General features: G+C 43.2%; 1 protein-coding gene across 3 annotated transcripts; it reads right to left on the reverse strand.

Annotated features, from left to right (window-relative positions):
• Positions 1-5,261: 5,261 nt before the first annotated feature.
• Positions 5,262-18,349, reverse strand: CLK1 (CDC like kinase 1). Of its 3 annotated transcripts, none has more exons than XM_077956319.1 (13): positions 18,217-18,311; positions 15,800-15,960; positions 15,337-15,565; positions 14,221-14,311; positions 13,770-13,836; positions 12,093-12,209; positions 11,838-12,004; positions 10,978-11,072; positions 10,765-10,894; positions 8,810-8,892; positions 8,399-8,478; positions 7,994-8,084; positions 5,262-5,416 (listed from the first exon to the last, which is right to left on the reverse strand). In XM_077956319.1, exons 2-13 carry the CDS (start codon positions 15,958-15,960, stop codon positions 5,363-5,365), a joined length of 1,365 nt encoding a protein of 454 aa, XP_077812445.1. In that variant the 5' UTR covers positions 18,217-18,311; the 3' UTR covers positions 5,262-5,362.
• Positions 18,350-19,516: the final 1,167 nt, after the last annotated feature.

The raw sequence follows: 19,516 nt of genomic DNA on the forward strand, positions 1-19,516 counted from the left end.
GGGAGGGGAAGGGAAGGGAAGAAAGAAAGAGGGACAGAGAGGGAGGGAGGGAAGGAAGGAAGGAAAGAAGGAAGGGAAAAAAGAAAGAAAAGAAAGAAAGGGAGAGAGAGAGAGGGAAGGAAGGAAGGAAGGAAGGAAGGAAGGAAGGAAGGAAGGAAGGAAGGAAGGAAGGAAGGAAACCAGACTCCAAAGTTTCCATATTGTATGATTCCATTTACGTGACATTCTGGAAAAGACAAAACTGTTAAGGTGCCAGCTGCTGAAGGTGGGATAGAGATTGCCAGAAAAGCAGTATGAGGAAACGTATGGGCATTGTGGAGATGTTCTTTCTTTTCTTCTTTTTAATCAGCCATATGCTAAGAAAATATTGTAACTGAATATTATTGGGGATGGTGGCTACGTGTACATCTGTCAAAATATTGTACCATGTGCTTAAGATGGGTAAACTTATTGTATGTAAATCACACCTAAAGAAGGCTGATTTTAAAATTATCAAAATGTTGAAAACATCAGTTCTCAAGAAATAATATAAGCTACGGATGCCTTCAAATTCCCAAGCAAAAGAAAAATTTAAGGCAACATGCATGAATTTACACAATGCCAATAATTAAGGTCCAGGGATTAGAAACACAGGGGTTTGACCCAGGGAGGTGGTGTGTTAGGGAGGAAAAAAAAAAACAAAGAAACACAGGGGTTTTCAGAGAGAGATGTGAGACACACAAGGAGAAATCTTCTAGAACCTACAATCCAAAGTGCTTTGTGGCCAGGGGTGAGCTTGAAAAAAAAAAACAAGTGCTCTATGAAGGCAATGTATTGGGAGTTATTCGATGGTTGGCATTTGCCAAATTTATAAACCTAGCAAGTACAGTGAATTTCACAAGGTGCAAGAAAACAAAGCTTATGGTGAGAATGTAGATTGACAAATGTCTTAGTTGCCAATTGACATACAAAATGAAAAACCAGAGTCTTGCTATTAGGATAAAACGCCAAGTTTTTGTTTTTAGAGACAGGGTCCCACTATGTTGCCTAAGCTGGACTCCAATACTTGGGCTCAAGCGATCCTCCTGAGTAGCTGGGACTATAGGTGCAAGTCACTGTACCTGGCAAGAGTGAGTCAGGGGTCAAAAGCTTACAGCACCCGGTAAGAATCCCACCCAAGTACTAACCAGGCCTGAGCTTGCTTAGCTTCTGAGTTCAGGTGCATTCAGGGTGGTAGGGCTATAGACTGTTTGGTTTTGATTTGGTTGGTCTTTGTTAACAAAGCCCAAGGGACTCTTTTTATGCTCACTTTTCTTCCTTCAGTATTGCATGCCTGGGAGTTCTGCTTCTAGCTATGGCAGGATCACTTATTCCAACAAACCCTCTCACTAAAAATAACTAGAAAACCTGGACAAAATGTAAAATACTTAAGTTAAAAAACCCCAGCAGTTACCAAGGCAGTGATGACTCGAGGGGCTAAGATCCCTGAGAAAGGAAAAGGGTCCATAGGGGTCAACTATTCAAAGTATTGGGAGAATTTACAAATGGCAGCTGAGAGCTGACTGGCTATAAATTGGAGGTTTGTAGTTCCCATGACTTCCTCTTTGGGTTCAGTAATTTGGTAGAAAAGCTCACAGAACTCAGGAAAGCAGTTTACTTCTAGATTACCAGTTTATTATAAAGGATACAACTCAAGAACAGCCAGGTGGAAGAGCTGCCTAGGGCAAGGTACAATGGAAGTGCGTGGAGCTTCCAGGCCATCTCCAGATCCCCCACCCTCCCAGCACCTCTATGTGTTCACCAACCCAAAAGCTCCCCACACCCCATCATTTGCAGGTTTGAAGGAGGTTCCATTAGGCAGGCATGACTGATTAAATCATCCGCCATTAGTGATTCAGTCAATCTCCAGATTTTACCTTCATCTCCCTCTTATCTCACCTCTTGTCTCCTAGGCAACTTCAAGGGATTTAAAAGGTCTGAACTGGGGACAAAGATCAAATATGTATTTCCTTTTTTTTTTTTTTTTTTGAGACAGAGTCTCTTGCTGTGACCCAGGCTGGAGTGTAGTGGTGCAATCTTGGCTCGCTGTAATCTCCGCCTCCTGCATTCAAGCGATTCTCGTGCCTCAGCCTCCCAAGTAGCTGGGATTACAGGTGTGTGCCACCACATCTGGCTAATTTTTTGTATTTTAGTAGAGACAGGGTTTCACCATGTTGCCTAGTCTGGTCTCGAACTCCTGAGCTCAGACAATCCACCTGCCTTGGCCTCCCAAAGTGCTAGAATTACAGATGTGAGCCTCTGTGCCTGGTCTCAAATATGGATTTCATATTATGTTGCCATATCATTGTACCTCATCAGGGACGAGCATTCCAGACCAGCAAGATGAAAATCTTCAATGTGTGGTACAGTACAGAGGTGTTATCTTTATTGACCTCAGGACCAAGTACCACAGTGGAGACTTTATAGCTTATTCCATTCATCCTCCTGTTATAAAAATCTTTTTTTTTTTTTTTTTTTTTTTTTGGAGACAGGGTCTTGCTCTGTCAACCAGGTTGAAGCACAGTAACTCGATCTCAGCTCACTGCAACCTCTGCCTCCTGGGTTCATGTGATTCTCCTGCCTCAGCCTCCTGAGTAGCTGGGATTACAGGCACCCATCACCATGCCCAGATAATTTTTGTATTTTTGACGGGGTTTCACCATGTTGGCCAGGCTTGTCTTGAACTCTTGACCTCAGGTGATCCTCCTACCTGGCCTCCCAAAGTGCTGGGATTACAGACATGAGCCACCACACCCAGCCATATATATATATATATATATATATATATATTTTTTTTTTTTTTTAGAAAGACCAGTGCCAAGGACATGGTAAGTTTAACATAGGGCTTGAGTGGATCTCAGCAGTGCAAGGTGTGGCCTTAGCAGACATTTTTGGCTCCCTCCCTGATCTTATTAGGCCTTACTTAGTACATACAGGTCCAATGTCTCCTGCCAGCACCTGAGTTTTTTTTTTTTTTTTGCTCACTGCAACATCCGCCTCCTGGGTTCAAGTGATTCTCCCAACTCAGCCTACCGAGTAGCTGGGATTACAGGCACCTGCCATCATCCCCAGCTAATTTTTGTATTTTTGTAGAGATGGGGTTTCACAATGTTGGCCAGGCTAGTCTTGAACTCATGTCCTCAGGTGATCCACCCACCTTGGCCTCCCAAAGTGCTGGGATTACAATGTGAGCCACCATGCCCAGCCACTTGTGTCTTTTTGGCTGAGGCTTTCTTTGCCTGCGTGAGCCCAATGTGAATGCACCATGCGTAAGATTAACATCCCCTGGTATGAAGCCATAGCAGCCTAACTCAGTGACTGACAGGAGTTGGTGTATAAATAGCTCTATTTCTGGCCCCTTAGGTGGAATAATTTTAAGACACATATTCTCAAAGCCAGGCGTAGTGGTATGCACCTGTAGTCCCAGCTACTGGAGAAGCTGAGGCTGGTGAATTGCTTTTTTTTTTTTGAGACAAGAGTCTCACTCTGCCGTCCAGGCTGGAGTGCGGTGGGGCGATCTCAGCTCACTGCAACCTCCGCCTCCCAGGTTCAAGCAATTCTCCCGAGTAACTGGGATTACAGGCACCTGCCATCATGCCTGCCTGGCTAATTTTTGTATTTTTTTAGAGATGGGGTTTCACCATGTTGGCCAGACAGGTCTTGAACTCCTGACTTCAGGTGACCTGCCTGCCTCAGCCTCCCAAAGTGCTGGGATTAGAGGCGTGAGCCACCATGCCTGGCCAAATAGCTTTTTTGAGACAGGGTCTCTCACTCTGTCACTCAGGCTGGAGTCCAATGACATGATCTAAGCTCACTGCAACCTCTGCCTCCTGGGCTCAAGTGATCCTCCCACCTCAGCCTCCCAAGTAGCTGAGACTACAGGTAAGCACCACTATGCCTGGCTAATTTTTGTGTTAATAGAAGTGAGGTTTCACCATGTTGCCTAGTCAGGTCTTGAACTCCTGGACTCAAGCAATCTGCCTGCCTTGGCATCCCAAAGTATTGGGATTAGAGGTGTGAGCCCCCACCCCCAGGTGAATTGCTTGAACCCATGAATTCAAGTCCCAAGTAGCTGAGACTACAGAAGCATGCCACCACACTTGACTATTTTTAAATTTTTTGCAGAGACAGGATCTCCCTATATTGCCCAAGCTGGTTTCGAACTCCTGGACTCAAGCAATGTTTTGGGGCTCCCAAAGTGTTGGGATTATAGGCATGAGCCACTGCATCTGGGTAGTAAACACTTTTATTTTTGGAGATGGGGTCCCACTGTGTCACCCAGGCTGGAATGCAGTAGCATGGTCCCAGCTCACTGCAACCTCCACCAGGCTCAAGCGATCCTCCCACCTCAGCCTCACCAACCAGTTGAGACTACAGGTGCATGCCACCACACCCAGCCAATTTTTGTTTTTTGTAGGGAGGGGGTTTCGCCATGTTGCCCAGGCTGGACTTGAACTCGTGGATTTAAGCAATCAGTCTGCCACAGCCTCCCAAAGTGCTGGGATTACAGGAAAGAGCCACTGCGCCCCGCCCCAGTAAAAACTCTTACGAGTAGGGGTGGGGGGAAGCAGAGAAGAGGATGTAAATGGAGTTGACAAGGGAGGGTATTGCAATTTTAAGTAATGCAGTCAGAGGATACTTCACTGAAATGAATAAACTCTTGAATGCCAGGAGGGGAAGGGAAGGAGATGTAGATACCTAAGAGGATGGACTATACTTGGTGAGGCTACAGCGCTGCATGTGGGGGAAAAGTAGACACGTGGTCAGGAAAGTGGAGTGGTACAGGCTATATTGTAGACCTTTTTAAAGATGACTGTAAATACTTCGGTGAAACTGACATGGAAGCCATTAGAGGATTTTTTTTTTTAAATTTTCATTTTCTCCCCAAAAGCAGGATCTGAAGCCATTGATTTTTTTCCCCCTTCTGTTTCTTTTTCTTCAATAGTTTTGGGGAAACAGGTGGTTTTTGGTTACATGGATAAGTTATTTAGTGGTAATTTCTGAGATTTTGGTGCACCTGTCATCCAAGCAGTGTACACTGTACCCAATGTGTAGTTGTTTATCCCTCACCTCCCTCCCACCCTTCCCCAAGTCCCAAAAGTCCGTGATTCTTATGCCTTTCCGTCCTCATAGCTTAGCTCCCACTTGCAAGTGAAAACATACAATATTTGGTTCTCCATTCCTGAGTTACTTTACTTAGAATAATGGTCTCCAACTCCATCCAGGTTGCTATGAATACCGTATTTTGTTCTTTTTTATGGCTGAGTAGTATTCCCTGGTGTATACATTTTTTTTTTTTTTTTTGGTGACACAGCGCTCAGGAGGTCTTGAGAACATGTGCCTGCTATACATTTTCTTTATCCACTTGTTGATGGGCATTTAGGCTGGTTCCGTATTTCTGCAAATGCAAATCATGCTGTTATACCCATCTTGTTCATATAATGACTTATTTTCCTCTGGGTGGATACCCAGTAGTCAGACTGCTGGATGAAATGATTGGAGATTTTGACATGAGTGATTTAACAGTTTTAACAGGCTCACTCTGGCTATGTTAATAGACTGGGGATAGGTAGGGTGGGTGAACTGATTGCCTTGATGGCCCAAATTCTCCACCTCTTTTGCCCTACAACCTTGCAGTACCATGATTCTGGATGGAGCTGTGCGACTTCTTCGACAAATGGGATGTTAGCAAATTTGCTTTGGACACCATTCCTGAGGAACAAGCCTCAAATTCTGGAACTGCCTTTTAAAACTAAGAAAATATAGGCCCTTAAGGTTTAGTTTAAGTCAATCCAATCTAACACATTTTAGTCAAACATGTAACTACCGTACTTTTGATTCTCATTGGTACAAATGACTATCCACACCACCACTTACAATGTCAATTTACATAACACAAAATTTAGGATTCAGGCCAGGTGCCATGACTGAGGCTTATAATCCCGGCATTTGGGAGGATGAGGCGGGTGGATCACTTGAGGCCAGGAGTTTGAGACTGGCCTGGCAAACATGGCGAAACCCGGTCTCTACTAAAAAACACAAAAATCAGTCAGGCCTGGTGGCTCACACATGTAATCCTGGCTACTCAGGAGGCTGAGGCTCAAGAATTGCTTGAACCCGGGAGGCAGATGTTGCAGTGAGCTGAGATTGCTCTAGCCTGAGCAAGAGACTCCATCTGCTTAAAATCTCTGAAGCCTAACTGCATTTTTTTTTTGATAGCCTCATTGTTACCCAAGCCCGAGTGCAGTGGTGCCATCTGGACGCACTGCAAACTCTGCCTCTCGGGTTCAAGCTATTCTCGAGCTTCAGCATCACCAAGTAGCTGGGATTACAAGTGCTTGCCACCACGCCTGGCTAATTTTTGTTTTTAGTAGAGATGGGGTTTCACCATGTTGGTCTCAAACTCCTGGCCTCAAACGATCTGCCTACCAAAATGCTAGGATTATAGTCGTGAGCCACCCCACACCTCGACAGCATTTAAAAATTTCTGAAAGAAAGAAAAGACAGAAAAAAAAGAAAAGGAAGAAAAGGAAGGAAGGAAGGAAGGAAGGAAGGAAGGAAGGAAGGAAGGGAGGGAGGGAGGGAGGGAGGGAGGGAGGGGGAGGGAGGGGGAGGGAGGGAGGGGGAGGGAGGGGGAGGGGGGGAGGGAGGGGGAGGGAGGGAGGGAGGGAGGAAAGGAAGGAAAGAAAGGAAAGGAAAGGAAGGAAGAAAACCTCCCAAACCAAAAAAACTACGTAAAGATCTAAGCCTCAGGATCCCAAATGGATCAAACAGATGAAACCAGACAAAAATTTGCTGTATTACACACACTCACTTGATAAATTCAGACTAGGCTGCAAAGGAATGAAGGCTCCACCACAGTGGGATTCTGCAAATGACTTCAGATCCTGTGCAACAATTAACAGCAAACCGCAAAACTAAGTTTGAGTAGGATGAAAGACAGAACTCTTCTCGGCTGATCTTTAGTTTTGTGTGTCCCATAACCTGGTTTCATTACATTTAACTTACGGGGCAGTAAAGTCTCAATCTTGACAATCCCTAAAATGGAAATGAAGCTAAATTTTCCCAGACCTGAGGAAATCTCCAAAAACAGAAATCTACGTCCATTCTTTGAGGTAGGAAGAAAAACGGTACTTAGAACAAACTGTTCTGATACATATCAACTTCATAAGCACAAAAAATTTATTCTGAATAAATCACTTTACAATTACTGAAAAAGATGTTCATTACTTAGCTATGTACTTAACAAATCAAATTACCCAAACAAAATAAACATGGCAATACAAAAATGTTAAGAATTTACAAAGCTGTACAAAATAACTTAAAATTTAAAAATTAGACTGATACAGTCTATAAGATCTCTTCAAGAGAGCTGTCCAATTACAGATCTACAGAGTTTTCTTCAGAAGGTCAAAGAAAGGATGCTTTAAGGCTTCTTTGAGAGTAATTCTTTTGGCTGGATCATACTCCAACATTTTCTGAATGAGGTCAAAGAGACACTCATGTTCAACATCCTGAGAAAGCATAAATTCCTGGAAGAAAAAAAAGAAAATCAACAGCCTTTTCCACTACCATTTACTATACTGTGTAACAGTAAACCACATATATATAACCACCATAAAAACAGAAAAGAGGCCAGGCATGGTCACTCACACCTATAATCCCAGCACTCTGGGAGGCCAAGGCAGGCGGATCACTTGAGGGCAGGAGTTCAAGACCAGCCTGGCTAACATAGTAAAACCCTGTCTTTACTATTAAAAAAAAAAAAAAAAAAAAGCATGGTGGCGTGTATCTGTAATCCCAGCTACTTGGGAAGCTGAGACTCGCTTGGGCCTGGGATGCAGAGGTTGCAATGAGCTGGGCCAAGATCGTGCCACTCTACTCCAGCCTGGGCAACGAAGCAAGGCTCTGTCTCAAAAGACAAACAGAAGAAACTCAAAGTTTCGACTATTTGAGCAATGTCTCAAAGGCTTACCTTCAGAGGTTTGCAGCGCCTTGAAACATATCTGCCAGCAGAACTGTGTTCATCCCAGTCTAATCGATCATGGTGAAAATATTTACGTTTCCTAAAAATAAGTCAATATCCATTCATGTTTATAACACTGAAAACTTAAAACAGCTAGCAAAGGTTATCAATCACTATGCTTTCCCAGATCACTTTTCTAGAGACTTAAATGGCAGCCATGGGATAAAAACGTTAGCTGCTTTGCACCAAGGTAATCTACTATTTAACCGATAAAAATATTAGTCTGACTTCATTATTTATAAAGTTCTAATCAGCTCCTGAGACTTGGTAGAGTGAAAATTTTTTTAAAATTAAGTTCTAATCAGAAGATGTGATCAAATGATACTAAAGATGTCACTAACTCTTAAAACGTACCTGGTTTTCTGTATCATATGTTTTGGTAGAGGTCCAAGAATCCTTTCCATCATTGCTAAGTGCTCCTTACTATCGTGTGTCTAGAAATAAAATAAAAACAAACTTGAGGAAGATGACCACCAAAACATAGTTAAAAGCTGACAGCAAAAAACTAACATTAATGCTTGCAGAACAAACTTGCCAATGATTTCCTACATGGACACGGATAATTGCTTATATACTTAAAGGTGTTTTAAATAAAACAATTATGAAAGAAATATGAATTAGTTTCATTTTAATTTATGATTATCTACAATTAATAGTCTATAATGGGAGAAGCAGCTATCTAAATGTGTACGTATACTTTATTTCTTCATATAAACAGGCACTTTTCTTGTGCAAAGCAAGGTTGAATACATCATTGTCACTTACTGGAAATACGGTAAACCCAAGATAGTATTCAATAAGAATGCATCCTATACTCCAGACATCACATGGTTGGGACCACCCTAGGGCTGCAAAGCAAAGCAAAATGTAAGGGAAAAAAATCCTCAATATTTGTTAAAGAAATTAAAATGTTAAGAGTAATACTTTTTTTTTTCTTTTAGACAGTCTCCTCTATCACCCAGGCTGGAGAGCAGTGGTGTGATCTTGGCTTAATGCAAGCTCTGCCTCCCGGGTTCATGCCATTCTCCTGCCTCAGCCTCCCAAGTAGCTGGGACTACAGGTGCCCACCACTGCGCCTGGCTAATTTTTTGTGTTTTTAGTAGAGACGGGGTTTCACCGTGGTCTCGATCTCCTGACCCCATGATCCGCCCGCCTCGGCCTCCCAAAGTGCTGCGATTACAGGCATGAGCCACTGCGCCCGGTCAACAGTAATACTTTTTTAAAAAAGCATATGTAATGTAGGCTGGGCACAAGTGGCTCACGCCTGTAATCCCAGTGCTTTGGGAGGCCAAGATGGGAGAACTGCTTGAGCTCAGGAGTTCAAGACCAGCCTGGGCAACCTAGTGAGATCTCATCTCTATTAAAATATATACATATAATGAATTGGCTGGGCACGGTGGCTCACGCCTGTAATCCCAACCTTTTGGAAGGCCGAGGCGGGTGGAGCACGAGGTCAGGAGATTGAAATCATCCTGGCTAACATGGTGAAATCCCGCCTCTACTAAAAACACAAAAACAAAATTAGCCGGGCGTGGTGGCAGGTGCCTGTAGTCCCAGCTACTCAGGAGGCTGAGGTGGGAGAATGGCATGAACCCAGGAGGCAGAGCTTGCAGTGAGCCAAGATCGCACCACTGCACTCCAGCCTGGGTGACAGAGCGAGACTGTCTCCAAAAAGACAGGAGACTCTGTCTCCAAAACAACAACAACAACAACAACAAATTTATATATATACACACACACACACATATATGCAATGTGATGTTTGAGCTGGATGATACTAAAGCAATAACTTAATCCAAGGTTAAATACAATATATATGGCCGGGCACAGTGGCTCATGCCTGTAATCCCAGCACTTTGCAAGGCCAAAGCCGGCAGATTGCTCTAGGTCAGCAGTTTGAGACCAGCCTGGCCAATGTGGTGAAACCCCATCTCTACCAAAAATAAGAAAATTAGCTGGGCGTAGTGGTGGGTGCCTATAATCCCAGCAACTCAGGAGGCTGAGGCAGGAGAATTGCTTGAACCCAGGAGACAGAAGTTGCAGTGAGCCAAGATCGCACCACTGTACTCCAGCCTGGGTGACAGAGCAAGTCTCCATCTAAAAAACAAATAAATGATAAAAATAAATAAAATACATAGTGTTACATACAGTCTGGAATATAATAGGCATTGAACAATTCTCTGAGACGGAGTCTCGCTCTGTTGCCCAGGCTGGAGTGCAGTGGCACGATCTTGGCTCACTGCAACCTCTGCCTCCTGGGTGGTTCAAGCAATTCTCCTGCCTCAGCCTCCTGAGTAGCTGGAACTACTGATGCGTACAACCACACCCAGCACATTTTTTTGTAGAGATGGGGTTTCATCGTGTTAGCCAGGATGGTCTCGATCTCCTGACCTCGTGATGTGCCTGCCTCGGCCTCCCAAAGTGCTCGGAATTACGGATGTGAGCCACTGCGCCCCACTCGGCTATTAACTATTACATTAAAAAACCCTACCACATAACTACAAATGTGAAAACAATTCCAGAAAGGTTAAGCCACTTGCTCAAATTCCCAGAACTAATTATCTGGTACAATTGAGAGCTTAAAATCCTTAATGCACTTCATGATACTTATCCCTTAAAGAAAAAATGATAAAGCCCCACAAGTAACACCTAAAACTGCAAAAAAATTTTAACTCTCAATAAGGAAATACAAAGGTTCTCAAAGGACAATTAATACTCACCTAAAATAACTTCAGGTGCTCTATAATGTCTTGTAGATACCAACGTACTGTGATGTTCATCATCGTATGTTGCACTTCCAAAGTCTACAACTTTAATATCTGGATTTATTAAGGTGCGTTCATCACGTTTCTGAAAATCATATATTATGGTTAATAAGGCATAAGCTATTAAGGTATAAAATATTCACTTTATGAATACTTTGGAAGACTTACTATTTTGGGATTATATGCCTCTGTGTAGTCAGACTGCACAAATAAGATGTTTTCAGGCTTTAAGTCTGTGTGAGTCAACTTATTACTGTGCAAAACTGAGAATAAAGAGAAAGTTGCTGTAATCAGAAAACATCAAACCAAACCACAAAACCCCACAATAGGCCAGGTGCAGTGGCTCACACCTGTAATCCCAGCACTTTGGAAGGCCGAGGCACGTGGATCACTTGAGGTCAGGAGTTCGAGACCACCCAGACCATTACAGTGAAACCCTGTCTCTACTAAAATTACAAAAATTGGCCGAGCATGGTGGCGTAGTCCCAGCTACTCGGAACGCTGTGGTAGGAGAATCACTTGAACCAGGGAGGCAGTTTCCAGTGAGTGAAGACTGCGCCACTGCACTTCAGCCTGGGCAGCAAAGTGAGACTCCGTCTCAAAACAAAAAAACCCAACAAAAAACCTCTGATTCCTTTCCCATATGCCCAAAGAAGAATGGTCAACAACATTCCAGTCTGCTAGAAAATCACCAGTAACTAAAACTCATTACCTCTTATGAAGCTTTCTTTTATGATACACCACGCCTTAATTTTTAGCCAGCATTTGAAGTTACTATTTTTATGCACCAGAAAAGTCTAAATTATAGTCTGCAACACAGTATATTGTTATATGATGGATATCCTACTTATTGAATCAAATGTACACCACTGATCAACAGCCTGTGATCAAATCTCTTCCATACCTACTCTTCCTCCCTCCTTTATTTTTAATCAAATAAAAATTGTACATACTTAGGATGTACATTTTGATATATTTTGTGGAATGGATAAAACTAGCAAATTAACAAAGATACACCAAGAACTTACAATTCACAGACTTGCATATCTGATATGCCATCTTTCTGATATGATCCAGTCGAAATGGTAGAAAACCATTTTCTTTAATGAAGTCGTAAGTACTAAGTCCCAGTAGTTCAAAAACAATGCAAATGTGACCATGATGCTCAAACCATTCCAACATCTGGACACAGCGGCTATAAACACAAGAAAAATAGCTAAGTATAGTTGCTCCTAATTTAAATATACCTGACACCACTCCCCAAGTTCTAATCTGATACTTACAAAGTACTGTTGGGGTCTGTTGTATTCAAGTGTTCCAGAACTTGTATTTCTGAGCGAGCAGCTTCACAGTATCTATCCACATTTTTAACTATTTTTACTGCTACATGTCTACCTCCCCTGTTAGAAAGATGCATGCAAATTTCAGAATGACAGACATGATGCTCAACAGTTATCACTGACTTCAAACTGTACTACTACTACTCTGACCCACTGTATTTTTTTTTTAATTTATGGTTTAGTGTTCAGTTCTGATTATATTACATGCTGAATGACACAAATTTCTTTCCTCAAACCACCACTCACATGAGTTATTTTTTGGTATTTCAGCTAAACAACTTCTTCCTAGGTACCTGTCACTGTCAAACATTATCTCAAATGTTCTTTTAGTCCAGGTTGCCAGACGAGTTAGGATACAGTGGGGACAAAGTAAAGAGCTCTAGGGCCAGGTGCAGTGGCTCACGCCTATAATCCCAGCACCTTGGGAAGCCGAAGGTAGTGAATCAGTTGAGGTCAGAAGTTTGAGACCAGCCTGGCTAACATGGTGGAACCCTGTCTCTACCAAAAACACGAAAATTAGCCAGGCATGGTGGTGTGTGCCTGTAATCCCAGTTTCTTGGGAGGCTGAGGCAGGAGAATCACTTGAACCCAGAAGGTGGAGGTTGCAGTGAGCCAAGATCGCACCATTGCACCCCAACCTGGATGACAGACCAACACTCCATCTCAGGGAAAAGAAAAAAAAACAAAAACAAAAAAAGAACTCTAGCTCTCATGTCCTTACCAATCAATAGTAGGAAGCCTCCTCAAAACTGCTTTGCCATTCAGGAAGAGGAATAACAACAACAAACAGGGAACTTAAAAAAAAAAAAAAGGCAACGGAAAAAATTCTATACCATCTTAAGAAATTTCATGGCTGGAGCCGGGCACTCATGCCTGTAATCCCAGCACTTTGGGAGGCTGAGGTGGGCAGATCACCTGAGGTCAGGAGATCAAGACCAGCCTGGCGAACATAGTCAAACTCTGTCTCTACTAAAACAAAAAATAGCTAGGCAGGGTGGCATGTGTCTGTAGTTCCACCTACTCAGGAGGCTGAGGTAGGGGAACCACCTGAACCCAGGAGGCAGAGGGTGCAGTGAGCTGAGATTGTGCCACTGCACTCCATCCACCCTGGGTGACAGAGCAAGACTCTGTCTTGAGAGAAAAAAAAACAAAAAAAATTCAATCAGTAGTTTGATAAACATACATAATTAAACTTGGGACACTAAGTTATCTCTGGCTGTTACCAGAATGAATTATGGCAGTTTCTAAATATATAGATTCCCAGGTAACTACCCTGAAAAGGTCTGGGGGTAGGCAAACCTCTCAAAAAACCAAGGCTGAGAACCACTAATATGGCGGGGGAAAAAAGTGTGGCCTAACAACAGTGTCTAGTAGGACAACAAAAAAATACTTTCAAAATAATACAAAGTGTGTTCTCAGCCTAAAATTAGAAACTATACATACTATTAGTAGCTGTTTAAAACATATGAAGGGATAAGTACCTCTAACTGGAAGTTTCTTATATCCAAGTAAAAAAGGGTATAAAGATACGTATCTAACTCACAGACCATTTTCTAAAAGTAAATCAAATTACCCATATTGCCAACTTCCCTAAATGTAATCCCAACATGGGAAACTTACGCTTTATGATCGATGCACTCCACAACTTTTCCAAAAGCTCCTTCACCTAAAGTATCAACAATTTCATCTAAAAGAGAGAAATAAATCTCAGTCATATCAAGAAGTGGAAACAATGTACTTATCACAATAAATGCTATCAATGTAGATTATTCTAGTTGATGCTACAAATTTCCTTATCACTAGATATTTATTTTATTGGTCAACACCAGCAAAAAACATATTAGGTCTAATTTCATTAATTTGATTACTGTTCTGGAAGTTCTGTATAACAAACATTACATTTCTAAAGAAAGCAAAAATACAATCCCCCCCACCAAAAGAAATGGAAAAATAAAACAAAAAAAAAAAAAAAAGAGAGAAAGAAAAAAAGATTTCCAAATCCCTGAAAGCTTAATCTATATATAGATTATGTTATCTGAAAAGTTAATAAGTGTTGAAAAATATTCTATACATCTTGCACTTAGTACGTCTCCACTCTGACAGATCAGGTGACCCTCCTCATCATCCTCTACACTCCTGGTTCTTTTCCTTCGGTGACTCTTCTGGAAACGTCAAGTGGGCGGCACCAAGATCATCCAGCCAATCAATATACCCGAGTGAATTCAGGGCAGAATACGAAATTCATTCAGCGGGGAGATATTCAGGCATTCAGATACACGCCAGGCCACAAACGGTTGGCAGGAGCAATTTCAAATTCAGTCCCCAGAAATTCACAGGGCACATAGTTTATGTTAACAGGAGAAAAACATGGCAAGGAACAGATTTTCAGATAAGATACTCAAAGTGGCAAGGCAACAAAACATAATACAATTGTTTTTCTTAAAAAAAAAAAATGCTTAGTTGTAGCATTCACTGAAACATAATTTTTTAGTTTCTAGTGTTCTAATTTAATGTTGCAAAATTGTAGGATGTAATATTTACTTGTCAAAGTAGACGGTGGCCAAATTAAGATTTCCTAACTAATCTAAGAAAACAAATATTATAACAGTAAATAAAATTAAAGTGCTAATTTTGGGGAAAAAAAGATTTGGCATGTAAGAATAACACTACGGCATTTTTAATGTCATCTGAACTGATCTCCAAATTAACATATAACCCGTAACAGTTCAAATCTGCTTTGGTTTGCTTAGTGAAAGAAGGGTTAGAAAACATGCCTTGTTAGAACAAAGAAGCATACCTAATCCTAAATTATACAAAAATAAAATGCCTGTTCTACTCTTGTGATAAGGTTTCAATATATCAAAACTAATCAGATTTCTTGAAGTACCATAAAAAACCTTTTAGAATATTTTGTAATCATTTTCAACTAATCTAAATTAAATCAATTAATTCCCACCATTTCACTGGAATATCAATTAAGAGCCAACCAATAACTAAATTATAGAGCTAAATGTGTACTGTACTTCCAGAATTTCCTATCCAATGAACAAACACAGAAAAAATCGTGTAGGTTAAAACTGAGATGATTTCATCTTAAAACTTTCTCAAATAATCAAACACAAAAATTCAAGTTTCCCTGTTCCACATGGGATATAAAATTTCCAAAATGTTTTAAAAACGTTCATACCCCATGTGAACGACGATGTGAAGTACTGTGGTGAATCCTGTGTTTGCTTTTATAACTACTTCTTCCACTTCTACCAGAAGACTTGCTACTATGGTTCTGATACCGGCTTTCATGGTCTCTATGGCGATGCCCAGGTTCACATTCTTGATTGTAGTCATTTCTGTACTCATCAATGTAGCGTCGACTATGATAATCTTTCTCATTTATACACCTGCTTTCCAAATAATGGCTAGAGAAATAAAAATTATTTTCAATGTTTTATGCTAAGACCAAATATCCTCACATTCTCAACACAGCACAGCACTTAAGACTCCCCCACAACCACCTTAATTTTACAAACATTACAAACCATCTCTCATTAGAAACACAAAGGAATGGTAGTAATCAAGTACTTATTTTAAGTGATACTAGTTTTGTCTAATAATTTATTTTTATATTCAGATATTTTAAGTATCCTCCTTACCTATCACACATTTTAGAGTGAGTGTATTTGCAGCGCTTGTTCTCCCGGGCACTGCTATGTGATCTCTTCCTTCTTTTATGACTGCTGCTGCTCCTCCATTTTCCATAATCCCAATCCTTGTCATCCCAATCAGGACAGTAAGTTCTCTTTGAGTGTCTCATCTACATTAAAGGCAAGTTTTTCCTAGTTAAATTGTATCCCACACTGAGCTGTTTAAAATTCGTATTTACAAAGGTCCCCTCGTGACCTCGTTTTTTTAAAATCAAAATTTAAGAATCATTGTCACCCAATCTGAAATCACTGATAAATCCAATGATTGTGTTGTCCCATTTTCTGCAATTTGATCTGCAGTTTGAACTTTATTCACAGGCACTCTGCATTAGCCATATCATGCCCAGATTTATTGGAAGAATGTAAAAAAAGTGAAAAAAGCAGAGGGAGGAATCACAATTTACTAATTTTGGTAAATTTTACCCCTGCCCTACCAGTAGCACAAATGTACTATAGAAGTCCACACGTCATTCTCCCCTTTTAAACGTGTACCAGAAACTAGTCTCCAACTCAAATGCAATCATAAATGTTCCTCACCAACACCGCATTACTGATTACTGCAAACATAATCAGAATTGTATCTGAGTTGCTGACAGAATCATCACACAGAATCATCATTATAGAGTATTTCTGTACACGAATAAATGAAACTACCAAGGACTTCAATTACACACGAAGGCAACGATGGCATCAGAATATAACAACAAAACACCATCTTTCCAGTACCACTCCCAATCACATACGACATAATTTATCCTAAACGCAATGTTAACACAATCAATTTGGGAATGGTAAGAACCACCTTCTTTTCAGAAATCCTTCGAACAAAATCGAAAATCTCTAACCTAACAACTTGAAAAAGACATTATATAGAAATTCATCAACTGCCGTTCTTTCTTCCAAGTGGAACCCCTCTGCGTCTTTGGCTACAATTTTTTTTTTTTTTTTTAAAGCCTGTCAAATTTAGCTGTAGGGGTTGTATACTAATTTTTGTGACACTAGTAACTACTAAGTTACAATAACCCATTACCATTGGACCAGCCTGAGTACAATTTCTAAAGCCCTCCAACCGGGTCGGGGGCCGTGGCTTATGCCTGTAACCCCAGCACTTTGGGAGGCTGAAGCAGGATGATTGCTTGAGCCCAGGAATTCGAGGTCAGCCAGAGCAACATAGCGAGACCCTGACTCTACAAAAAATAAAAAATTAACCGGGGGGTGGTAGCGCGCGCCTGTAGTCCCAACTACTCAGGAGGCTGAGGTGGGAAGATCACCTGAGCCCGGATTTCAAGGCTGCAGTGAGCCCTCATTGCACCACTTGCACTCCGGCCTGGGCGACAGGGGCGAGACCTTCTCCCCCCACCCCAAAAAAAAGGGAGGCGGGGCGCGGTGGCTCACCCCTGTAATCCCAGCACTTTGGGAGGCCGAGGCGGATGGATCACCTGAGGTCAAGAGTTTGAGGCCAGTCTAATACGATGAAACTCCGTCTCTACTAAAAATACAAACATTAACCGGACGTGGTGGCGCGGGCCTGCAATCCCAGATACTCGAGAGGCTGAGGCAGCAGGAGAATCGCTTGAACCCGCGAGGCGGAGGCTGCAGTGACCCGAGATCGCGCCACTACACTCTAGCCTGCGCGACAGAGCGACACTCCAAGAAACAAAAGCTCCAACTGCTAACCCAAGAGGAGTACGCTGAAACGCCATCGCATAAAATGCTCGGTCACCAGACTTTTGTCACAACGCTCCTTCAAATACACCCCGGCATTTCTCTTTCCTTAGGTTCCCAAGTCTCGTTTTTGTTAACACCACTGAGGACAAAGCCACTCGCGACGTTTACGCCGACCCTTTAACCACTAGACATTAACTGTAACCCCCTACGGGTTCCGTCTCTTCCTCCACTTGCTCCAGACGACATTTCCCCACAGCTGCGTGCTTCAAGCACATTCCGGAACCCCAGCAAACCCCACCCCCAACAGGGAGCCTCGCCTTTCCGGCCACAGTGCCAAGGCCGGCCTCCGCCCAGCCGCCATCTTACAGCTCGGCCGAGGCGGCCCACAACATGGCGCCCACCCGACCCTCCCACGTCAGGCGGCGCCGCTCCCTCAGCGGAGGGCGAACACTCCAAAAGGGCGGCCGGCCTAGCAAACACCGTAACTACTCCCGCAGGCCGGATCCGGCGGCGACGGGCTCGGCCGCGCAGGAAAGAGGGGCGCGCCGCCATTATGCAGCCTGGGAGTGAAGGGAGCAGGCAGTCGTCGCGCCAGGGACGGCGGGCAGCAAACAAGCGGGAAGTGGTGGCATCGCCAGGCGCCCGCGAGGCTCACAGGAACGGCCCTGTCACCTAGTCCGCTCCCTCCTGCGTCTTACCGTCCTGGACAAAGACTCCAAGTCGAAGGAGACAAAGCTTGTAACGCAATCACGGGAATCACCCAGCTGACTGCGACGAGCACCGACAACAAAATGGAGCTGACAGCTGCTGCGTCGGGACTCGCCTCGAAAACACCGATGACGCAACGAGCGCGTCTCCGCCGCGGGGCGGGGCATGCACGGGGCGAGCAGGCGGAAGGGGCGGGCGTCCGGAGCGTTGGCGGACGCGTGACCACGGTGGGCGCAGGCGCCGGGGCGGGAGCCAGAGGTGGGTGATGAAAGGAAGTTGTAGATGCTTGCTGTGTTGTCTCTAATCTCCCGATACCGAGAAAACATTGCAGTTTTGGGGGAGAGTGTCGTCCCCACTCACTGAAAATTGTTTTTGAACGCTAGAACAAGGAATAACTTGTGAACAAGGAAAAGTGAGGGACTCAGGATACACAATAGCACGTGCCCTGATTGCGACCACTAAAACAATTACTTTAAAAATAATACTTCACGGCGCGATGTGTCTGGCGCGTAACCCTAGCACTTTGGGAGGCCGAGGAGAGCGAATCGCTTGAGCCCAGGATTTCGAGACCAGCCTGGGCAGCATAGGGAGACCCCTGTCTCTAAAAAATAAGTAAATGTTATACCACTAGCGTCAGATGGCTTCAGATTACTAATGGGATCAGTGAACGTGTCAGCTCAGTGTGAGCCAACAGAAATCAATGTTCTGCACCTTGATCCTCATGGTGCCTGCATTAGGCCCACCGTGGGTAGCCAGCGTACCTCCTATGATGCTTTTATGGCTGTAACTGAGTACACATTCTAAGAATAAAACTCCTTGATAAGTTTTTGAAGGGAAGGCCAGCGTTAAAGAAACAGAGTGGCGGCTCTACAGCAAATGCAGGCTTTATGTCCAGCCTAAGATCTACAGAAGTGGGGGACCAGCCTAATGCCGGTGCCCACCAGTGGGATACTTTTAGGTAAGGGCGGGAGGGGCCTGGGCCATAACGCTTACTGGCTTGCTGCCCTGCAGGATGTTAAGATGTTCCCATAACGAGGCGGTTCTGGCCCTTGTTCCCGCGGAATGTGGTGGTGGTGGGTTTTTTTGTTTTGTTTTTTGTTTTTGTTTTGAGATGGAGCCTTGCTCTGTCACCCAGGCTGGAGTGCAGTGGTGCGATCTCCGCTCACGGCAACCTCCGCCTCCTGAGTTCAAGCGATTCTCCTGTCTCAGCTTCCCCGGTAGCTGGGACTGCAGGCGCGCGCCACCACGACCCGCTAATTTTTGTATTTTTAGTAGAGACGGGGTTTTGCC

This window comes from Macaca mulatta, chromosome 12 (genome assembly GCF_049350105.2).
Source record: "Macaca mulatta isolate MMU2019108-1 chromosome 12, T2T-MMU8v2.0, whole genome shotgun sequence".
Classification (NCBI taxonomy): domain Eukaryota; kingdom Metazoa; phylum Chordata; class Mammalia; order Primates; family Cercopithecidae; genus Macaca; species Macaca mulatta.